Here is a 9,332-nt window from a genome sequence, read left to right as displayed (position 1 = left end):
CGTGTCCCCCTGACTGTGGCAGAAATAGCGCCCGTTAATCTGGAACCTAAGCTGCTCTCCTGTGTGCAATTAAAGAGATCACAAGTCCTGGCCCCAGGGAACGTGTGCTGGCAGCTAAAGCCCTGGCAGTGGGGCTGCTGGGCATGGCATGGCATGGCATGGCAGCTCCCAGTGGCTGTGGGGGAACAGGTGAGCTGTGTTTGGGAGGAGTTGGTACCCAGGTGATAAATGTTGTTGAGCTGATGCAGGGTCCTGGGAGGAGGCACAGCTCCTCCAGGGGTATCCTGATCCCAGTGCTCAGCTCTGGAGGTTGAGCCAGAACCAAGTGCAGCCGCAAAGGAAGGTCTTGGGTGATGGTGTGGGTGAGGAGGATGAGTGGGGCCTTGCTGGAGCTGTCCTTGTGCCCCATCCCTAGAGCCAGCCTCACAGCCATTCCCACAGGAGGGTTTCCCACACAACAGCTGTAGCTGGGACAATGTTGCAGTGGGAATTCTGCTTGCCTGGCAGCCATAAGGTAGAGCCACTGTGGGCTTTCCACAGTCTTCTCTTTGCTGCAGCAAACCTGGAGTTAATGATGCACTAATTGGGTCAGGCGAGGCCAGCCTGGGAGTTATGAAATGATGCTGGGCTGAGCGGGCTGTGCTGGGGACAATGGCAGCTCTGTGTCCCACCCCTAGGGGTGGCTGCTCTTTCTCTCATGGTTCAGCGAGGGTGAATCCTGCCCTCACCTCATCATCTTGCACAGCAGTGTCCCCACAAGGAAGGTGTCCTGTGTGCCCTGGGCCATGGCAGGTCACTTCTAGGTGACCAACCACATGGGCATGTTGGCCATGCAGGAAGCTGCTTGTGCCTCCATCCTTCTGTTATCCATCCAGGAAGGTGAGGGAGAGCTCCAGGCTGGTCCCTCCTTCTCTGCCATCTCCATCCAACCCCAGGCCCAGCCCATCTCCCCTTGCCATGGGAGCAGCAGCAGAGAGACCCTGTGGGAATCCACACCCCTTCCCACCAGGAGCAGAGCTTCCACCTCAATTACCATCACCTTGCTCCTAAGCCCACTTTGCCAATCCCTCTAAGCTGCTTTCCCAGGGCTCCAGAAAGAGATTTACTTATAGCCCACTCTTACTCATGAAGCGTCTCCCCAATTAATCAACTAATAGGATTCTTCCCGCAAGTCCCTCTCCCTGGAGCACTCACACAGACACACACCCCCTGCAGCCCTGCCGAGGCTGAGTGGGCGAGATCAGATGCCAGGGGAGGGACAGCCAGGGGGGATATAAGAAGCTGCAGGACTGGGAGCAGCCCGTAGTGACAGGGTGGCACTGGGACGTGCTGGGAGAGGAAGAGGAGAACGTCTGTCTGTCCGTCCATCCACCTGCCAGGTGAGTGCTGCCAGGGCCCTGCCAGGGCTGCAGGGTTCTGAGGGTTTGGAAAAAAGGGCAGGGACACTGGTGCCGGGTTGTGGCTGGAAGGAGGGTGGTTTGCAGATAAAAAATGGGGAAAATGTGGACACAAAGAATTCCAGTGGTGGAGGGGTCAGGTAGTGGCGTGGGACAGATGGGCCAAGCCAGGGAGGGTCTGAGTCTCCTCTTTGGGGCTTGGGAGATGCAGAGCAGCAGTTCAGCTCTTCTCCCCTCCACCTTTCATTGCCTCATCCCCAATTCCTGCCATCTGGAGGGAGCCAAACTCTGCTCCCACTCCCTTTGCACCTTCTCACCCTGAGAGGATTCTCAAACTTCACATCTCACAGCACCCAAGGGCCTCAAAGATCCTGATCTTGGCACTCATCTTCCTGTGGGGAAGAGAATCATCCCCTCACCCCCATGGCCATTTCCTCTCTCTCACCAGCATCCCTGAGGCTGTGTTCAAAGACAACTCTGTCCACGTGCCCCTGGGGCTTAAAATCCTGCCTGGGCTTAAGCTGTGCTCATGTCAGAGCTGTCTATCCCTAAGAGGCTGAGCTCATCCCATTTAATATCCCGGAGAATCAGCTGGTGATCAGTGGAATCTTTACAGGTTCCTTCTGGACACAGGCTCGAGCCAGTAGAGCTTGGGCAGGGCTGGGCAGCTCCAGCCCCATTCCCAGCATAAAGGGATGGGGAGGGAGGGACCCTGTGCCCTGAGACTCCTCTTTCCATGGGGCAGTTGAGTTTCCCTTGACCTTTCTTCCTGTGTTTTCCTCATCATCCTGTGAGTCACAAAACAAGCCCATTCCTACCACTGAGTTGTGACAGCTAATTTCCAGCAGACAGGAAAAACTATTAAAATTGAGATTCTGTAAGGCCTTTTGTTCATTTTCTTGCCTTTCCTGGCCTTGAACCTGTTCCATTGGGAATCACCCCATGCTTACTCTTTTCTGGAGCATTTTCATTCTCCCCCTTTCTCTCTCCCACTTCATCACCTTTTTGGCTGGGAACAAGGAGCTGGCTCAGCTCCCATGTGCCACCCCAAAGCCAAACCCGGAGCTCCTGAGCTCTGCAGAAGTGGCAGTGCCGTATCCTGAGGGCTCTGCAGTTGGTTGGGATGTGCAGGATGTTGGATGGTGGCCATGGCTGGGGTTGTCTCTTTCCCAGCACCTCATCCAGCGCATTCCCTGTTTAACCCCACAGATTTCCACCTGGAGATTCCTGCACTGACTTAAAATGGCAGAGGGATCAAAGTAAGTATCTTTATTGATTTTATTTATCTGGAATTGAGATGGAGCAGGGCACTGCAGGGCAGGAGTAGAGTGGGAAAGTGAGACCCCAGCTCGACTCAGCTGCTGCTCCCGGGAGCTGGAATGTGAGATCCCATGGAGCTGTCATGGAGCTCTGTGCTGGTCCTTCTCACTTGCCCTTAAGACACAAAATCCAATCACTCCTCCATGGTCACCCTGAGCTCAGGAGCACATCTGGGGTAGCCACACAGGGTGGGTTTGGCCCTGAATTTGCAGGACATGGAATCCCCTGGGGGCAGGACACCCTGGCGTAGCTCTTGGTGATGCACTGCATTTGTAGGGCAGCCCATCATCTCCCATCCAGCCCTGTCCAAGGTGTTCCTGAGCATCCATCTCTGTTTTCTCCACAGGGTTTTCAAGAAGACCAGCCCCAACAGCAAGGTGAGTCTCTGTGCCCTGTCCCCTGGTGTGGCCAGCCCAAGGTTTAGGCTGTGCTGGGATCCCTCCGGGCTGGGTCTGCCTTCCCTTTGAAATCTGATTGATTCCTGGACCTGCCACCATGCCACTGCAGGACTGGCTTTTCAAACCAGAAATTAAAAAATACCCTGATATGACCCCTTAAGGGTGATTCTGGTCCAGCCTGGTGACAAACCCCACGACACAACTCAGGGCTTTGAAATTTGGGCCAATTCAATGGCAAACATTAACTTGCTTCTTTCCTCCCTTTCCCCGTGTGCTGCTTCCAGCTTTCCCTCTACCTGGGGAAGAGAGACTATGTGGATAATGTGGATTCAGTGGAATCTGTAGGTGAGTGGGGCTGTGCCCAGCACTGAGGGGGAAGCACAGGCAGGAGAAGCTGGGGATACCAGTCCCAGAGTTGTGGGCTGCTGGCAGAGCAGGAGGAGCAGCTCTGGAGGAGCAAATGCCTTGTTTCCCTGCAAATATCCTTAGGAAAAATAGTGGGGAAAGGGGCAAAGTCCCTTTGCAAAACAATCCAGCCACACTGCTAGTAGAGACACTGGAGGAGGCATCACATCCTCCTTGGCAGCAGCTCCTCTCAGTCAGTGGATTATTTGGGTTTAAAAAGCTGTGTTTTAGCAAACATCTTCCCAGACAGCTGAGCTCACCGGTCCTTCTTTTGCTTGTTTGCAGATGGTGTCTGCCTGATCGACCCTGAGTACCTAAAGGACAGGAAAGGTATTGATACAGAAATACAGCATGAGGGGAGGGGATGGAACCAGCTCAAAGCTCAGCAGCAACCTGGGACTGTGCTCAGGTTAAAGCTGCCCCGTGTCACCTACAGCTCACTGTCTGTTGGGACCACAGCAGCAAAGGACGTGAGGGATCCTGTTCATATTTAGTGTTGAGGTCCTGAGAAGTCTCATTTCTGCTGAAGAGTTTTTGAAATAATTTTTTGTGCCTCTTTCTTCACCCCTTGTGCCTCCCCTCCCTCCCACCCTTCCCGTTGTCCCTCTCCTGCCTGGCTCAGTGTATGTGACGCTGACCTGCGCCTTCCGCTACGGCCGCGATGACCTCGACGTGATCGGCCTGACCTTCAGGAAGGACATCTACGTGCTGACCACCCAGCTGTACCCGCCTGTGCCGGACCAGGCCCCCAAAACCCTCACTCCTCTGCAGGAGAAGCTGATGAAGAAGCTCGGGGAGAACGCCTACCCCTTCACCTTCGAGGTAGGGCGTGCTCAGCCCCTCCCGGCCACGCAGCTCCGTGGTGTCATCAGGGCTCAGCTCTGAACATGCCCTTTATTCCTTTTCTCTCTTTCCCTGCTCTGCCCAGATTGCCACCAACCTGCCCTGCTCCATCACCCTCCAGCCAGGGCCAGATGATGTGGGAAAGGTGAGCTGCTGTCCCCAACCTGTGTCCTCTGGACCGTCCTCTGTGGTAGGGGGTTGAGTTGTGGGGTGCTAAAAATGAGAATTGATTCTCATGGCCCATGGGGTGAGGGGTGGGAAGGGAGGACGGCTGGAGTCAGCACCAGGATCTCTGGAAACGCAGTGGGGGAAAGAAGGAAGATAAGGAACCTAAAGGTCAGGCAGCTCTGAGCCCCTCCTGCTCAGTGACCATTTATCTTCCTCCAGGCCTGTGGTGTGGACTTCGAGGTCAAAGGATTTTGTGCTGAAAATCTGGAGGAGAAAATTCACAAGAGGTATTTTCAGGGGATCCCTTTCCTCTCCTTTTTGGCCCTAAAACTAAACCACAGGATCTTTTTGGGGTGACCAGCTTAGGGGTCAGGCTGAGGACCTTCTGTCAGCCTGCGCGTGGATGGGGAACTCTGCCCAAAATTGGGGCAGTGGTCCCTGTGTCACATCCTAAGAGCCAGCTGAAACGTTCACCCTTTGGCTGGAGACACTGTGACGTCCCCAAAGAATCCCTGTGACCCCTTGAAGGCCGTGTTGATGCTGTGGGGGACACTGGGGGTGTCACCTCTGTCCCCACAGGAACTCTGTGCGCCTCATCATCCGCAAGGTCCAGTTCGCCCCGGCGCAGACAGGGCCGGCCCCGAGAGCCGAGACCACCCGGCAGTTCATGATGTCAGACAAACCTCTGCACCTCGAAGCTTCCCTGGACAAGGAGGTCAGTAGGGACACTGTCCCCTCCAGGGACGGGGACCAGGATTTCTGGTCACATCACCGAGCCTTTTCCCTTTGCAGATCTACTACCACGGAGACCCCATCAATGTGACCGTCAACATCAACAACACCACCAACAAGGTTGTGAAAAAAATTAAGATCTCAGGTGAGAGAGGGGCAGAAGGGACATGTCCCAGCAGTCATCACTGCCAGAGATGGGGACCATGAGCCTCTGCCATGTCACCAACATGGCTCCCCCTTGTCTGTCCCCAGTGGATCAGATCACAGACGTGGTCCTGTATTCCCTGGATAAATACACGAAGACTGTGTGCAGCGAGGAGATCAAGTAAGGGACAAGGGGCTGGAGGTGATGTGGCATTTCTGAGAGGGAGAAAGAGAAATGAGGAAGAGGAGGAGGATGAGAGAGTGATGGGGAGAGAGGATGTGACAGTTTTACACCAAGCAGCAAAAATCAGGTGAAGAGGACAGGGAAGGCTGTGGACAAGTCCCACCAGCACAAGCCAGAGGTGGCTGGGAAGGTCCCTGGGGAAGGTGCACAGCTGCTCCCAGGCTTCTTCATCTCCTCACTTTGCATTTTTGAGGCCAGACACAGCCTCTGCCCCACTGAGAACGAGCAGGGAGGGAGCAAAGGCGGGAGGGAGAAAAAAAGAAGTGGTTACAGAGGGGAAAGAGAGGAGGGAACGAAAGGAGGAAATGGCCCAGCAGCTGCATGGGGAGGGCTGGCCCTGCACAGGTACCTGCAGTGATGCTGAGCACCCCCAGGCTGGGGCTGGCTCTGACCTCTTCTCTCCCACCCTTCCAGTGAGACTGTGGCTGCCAATTCCACCTTCACCAAAACGTACTCAGTGACCCCCCTGCTCTCGTCTAACCGCCAGAAGCGAGGCCTCGCTCTCGATGGCAAACTCAAGCATGAGGACACCAACCTGGCCTCCACCACCATGTAAGAGCTCCCCTTGCTCCCCACCACACCTTCCTCCACTTCTCCCTGCTCAGGATGCTCTGGGCTCCCACCAAGGGCCCCTGAGCCCACCCCCGTCCTGCTGGAAAACGTAGGGATTTTGTGCCATTGTCACAGACCCACATCTCCATCCCATAGGAGAGATGTAGCTTCCCTGTTCCAATGCTGTTCAAAGCTCCTGGATCCCTCTGCAGGGCTGGGCCTTGTCTTGGAAGAGGCCTCCAGAAGCTCCTGTGTGGCTTCACCCAAGTGCTCTTCCTTCCCTTCTGTTTTCCTCTCCTGCTAAACCCCAGTGCATCCCACATGTTGCAGGACACAGATAAACCCTGGGAACTGCCATGGAGGGAGTGGATGGGGTCTGCAGGCAGTGCTGCCCTCTCACTGTCCCCCTCTGCCTTTTTCCTAGCCTGAGACCTGGCATGGACAAGGAGGTGCTGGGCATCCTGGTGTCCTACAAAGTGAAGGTCAACCTGGTGGTGTCTCGAGGAGGGTGAGGCTCTGTGGGCATGGGAATTGGGGATCATCAGCTCAGGCTGTGCTGGGGGATTTTGTACCCCGGGGAAATGAGAGGGCACTCACACCATGGGCCCCCCTCTTCCCTGCCCTGCTCCCCTGGGGTCACTGGGCTGCTCTCTGACCCCCACCCCACCATCCCCATTATCAACCAACTTCCACCTCAGTATAAAGCACAGTCTAACACCTCCCCTTCTTTGCCTTGGTTCATTTCTGTCCCTTCTCTCCTGCTGCCACAGCATCCTGGGGGATCTCACTGCCAGGTAAGGGGAGCTGCCTGTGGGGCTGAGCGTGGGGCTGTGCTGGGCAGGATCCTTGACAGAGCTGCTTTTCCTTCCAGTGATGTTGGGGTGGAGATGCCCGTCATCCTCATGCACCCGAAGCCTGATGACTGTGAGTTGTGTGTGGAATGCTGCCGAAAATCAGTGGGGAAGAGGCACTTCTGGTTCAGGGGGGAGCTGGTGAAAACAACTCTGCTGCAGCTGCCCCAGTGCCAAGGGGCCTGCTCTGCCCTCTGTGGGATGGGCACAGCTGTCCAGCTGTCCTGGAGCAGGATGGGAGCAGTTTTCCCATGGGATGGGCACAGCTGTCCAGCTGTCCTGGAGCGGGGTGGGAGCAGTTTTTGGGATGGGATGGGCACAGCTGTCCAGCTGTGCTGCACCTCCGCTGTGTCCTGGAGCAGGGTGGGGGATGTCCTCCACATAGCACCCTTCCCACTGTCCCTCTTTCCAGGAAAACACCCAAGCATTGAGTAGAGCTGTCAGTGAAATGTCCTTTCTGTATTAACCTGCACATCTTTTCTCTCCCCATCCCTTTCTCCCTGTGCTTAACACTGGAATACAGCTAAGCCAAGGTAAAGAGATGTTCCCTCTAACACACAAACCACATAGATCCATCACAGATGGATGTGACATCCCAGCTCTAGGTCACATCCTTGGATTAAACCACCCAGGTGTCAAAGCCCTGAGCCTGTGTCACAGCAGCCACTCCCAGAGGCAGCAGGAGAGACCAAATCCTGGGACTGGGATGTGTTCTGCAAACTTCCAGGGCTTATTTGACAGCTCCCCTTGCTGCAGCCACAGCAGCTGCAAGCCCAGGCCTCACCCTGTCCCTAAGAAGCATCTTGCAGTGTCATCCAGCCACAAGTGCCATCACTGGACAAAATGTCTCCATGGTCTCGGTCCCTGCACAGAGATCCCTGGGCTGCTGGAAGTCACATCCCTGTGTCCCTGCACATTCCCCAGCACCAGAGGCCTCTTCTCCTCCCAAATCAGCTTATCCCAGCTGAAGCCACAGCTGGGGCTGCTTCCCTCTGGGAAGCTGCAGTGCCAAATCCATTCCTGACAGTCATGGCCCTGCCAAAGGTTCTGTGTCTGGTTACACCCTGCAACATGATGTGGGCACTGGGATTTGGGGCATGGAAAACCAGGCTGTAGCTCCAGGCTTTCACACTTATCCCTTTCACACCATCCCTTTCCCAGCTCAGTGAGAACATTTTAAATTCCAAAGAGGAAATCTCTTGGTCTGTACCCATCATGGCTCCATGTAGGTTTTGCCAAATCATTTCACATTCACAAGCTTTTGGAATCTCTTTTGCTGACCCTTTTTTACTGTTTTCTCCCCTACTTTTCACTTTGTGCTCTCCCTTGCTGTCACTTACTGCCCGCCTTTCTCAAGGAGGTAACCCAGCTCTTTTTTTCCTTTCCTTGTTTTCCCTTGGAAATGCAAAATACTGTGTAAAAAAACCACCAGAAGCTGCAGGCCCAGGTCCTTGGTGGGGCCTGGGTTTGTGTGCAGTGTTCTGAGTGGGGTGACAGGGGCGGGGTGACCACTGCTCTGTCCCCATTAGGAGCAGGGTTTGGGCTTACCAGGGATTTCCCCTCCTCCTGTGGCCTCACTGTGCTCTGCTCTCCCTTCCAGCGAGGAGGACATTGTCATCGAGGAATTTGCTCGCCAGAAGCTCAAGGGAGAGAAGGATGATGAAGATGAGAAGGAGGAACCTGAGAAAGAGGAGAGTTAAGCTGCCGGCCCCCCATGCCCCAGTTTGGGATGCAGCCACCTGTAGTGTCCCCACTGTCCCATACCTCCCACACCTGGCACAGCCTCTCAGCCCCTCACGCTCCCCATAGGTCCCCCCTCCTCCCCAGGCTCCTGGCACCTACTCCAAGCCCTGCTAGTGGTGGTGAGAGCTGTTGCAGCTCCTCCTGGAACTGACACGCTGGAAAGCCCCACGGTGCTCCCTGTTCCCATGGGTGCCAGGACAAGGACAGGGCAGGTGTGACGGCCCCAGCCGAGTGCGTCACCAGCGTGGCTGTCACCTGCCCGTGCTGTGCACAGCTCTGTGACATTGATACCAATAAACCCACCCGGTGGCCCGGTGCAGGCTCTGTGTTGTGCTGGGGAGGGGAGCAGACGGTGCCTTTTAGTGCAGGAGCGCATGAGGTGATGCAGGACCTGGTGCAGCCAGTCCTGACCGGGCCCAGCCAAGGTGGACCCATGGCTGGGTCCAATCCCAGTACACCCACCCCTGGTACAGCCAGACCCATTCTGCTGCAACCACCCCCGCTCCAGAGGGCTCCAGCCAAGCTACAGCCGGGT

At 55.6% G+C, this 9,332-nt stretch overlaps 1 protein-coding gene across 3 annotated transcripts; it reads left to right on the top strand.

Moving 5' to 3' along the window:
* Window positions 1–897: 897 nt before the first annotated feature.
* ARR3 (arrestin 3) lies at window positions 898–9,114 on the top strand. Of its 3 annotated transcripts, XM_005526143.2 has the most exons (18): window positions 899–1,379; window positions 2,607–2,656; window positions 3,064–3,094; window positions 3,400–3,460; window positions 3,806–3,850; window positions 4,143–4,342; window positions 4,449–4,508; window positions 4,751–4,818; window positions 5,111–5,246; window positions 5,324–5,408; window positions 5,516–5,588; window positions 6,066–6,203; window positions 6,628–6,711; window positions 6,974–6,997; window positions 7,075–7,127; window positions 7,578–7,587; window positions 8,412–8,414; window positions 8,655–9,114. In XM_005526143.2, the coding sequence occupies exons 2-18, from the start codon at window positions 2,640–2,642 to the stop codon at window positions 8,752–8,754; spliced, it is 1,188 nt and encodes a 395-aa protein (XP_005526200.1). In that variant the 5' UTR covers window positions 899–1,379; window positions 2,607–2,639; the 3' UTR covers window positions 8,755–9,114. The 3 variants fall into 3 exon arrangements, with proteins under 3 accessions (XP_087918691.1, XP_005526200.1, XP_087918690.1); XM_088062564.1 differs by lacking the exons at window positions 7,578–7,587; window positions 8,412–8,414 and having other exon boundaries at window positions 900–1,379; XM_088062565.1 differs by lacking the exons at window positions 6,974–6,997; window positions 7,578–7,587; window positions 8,412–8,414 and having other exon boundaries at window positions 898–1,379.
* The last annotated feature ends 218 nt before the right edge of the window (window positions 9,115–9,332 follow it).

The sequence above is a fragment of the Pseudopodoces humilis genome, chromosome 15, assembly GCF_049639895.1.
Source record: "Pseudopodoces humilis isolate 2021_Gansu_Grassland_sample_001 chromosome 15, ASM4963989v1, whole genome shotgun sequence".
In the NCBI taxonomy this organism is placed as follows: domain Eukaryota; kingdom Metazoa; phylum Chordata; class Aves; order Passeriformes; family Paridae; genus Pseudopodoces; species Pseudopodoces humilis.
This window is presented reverse-complemented; position numbering and strand designations above follow the sequence as displayed.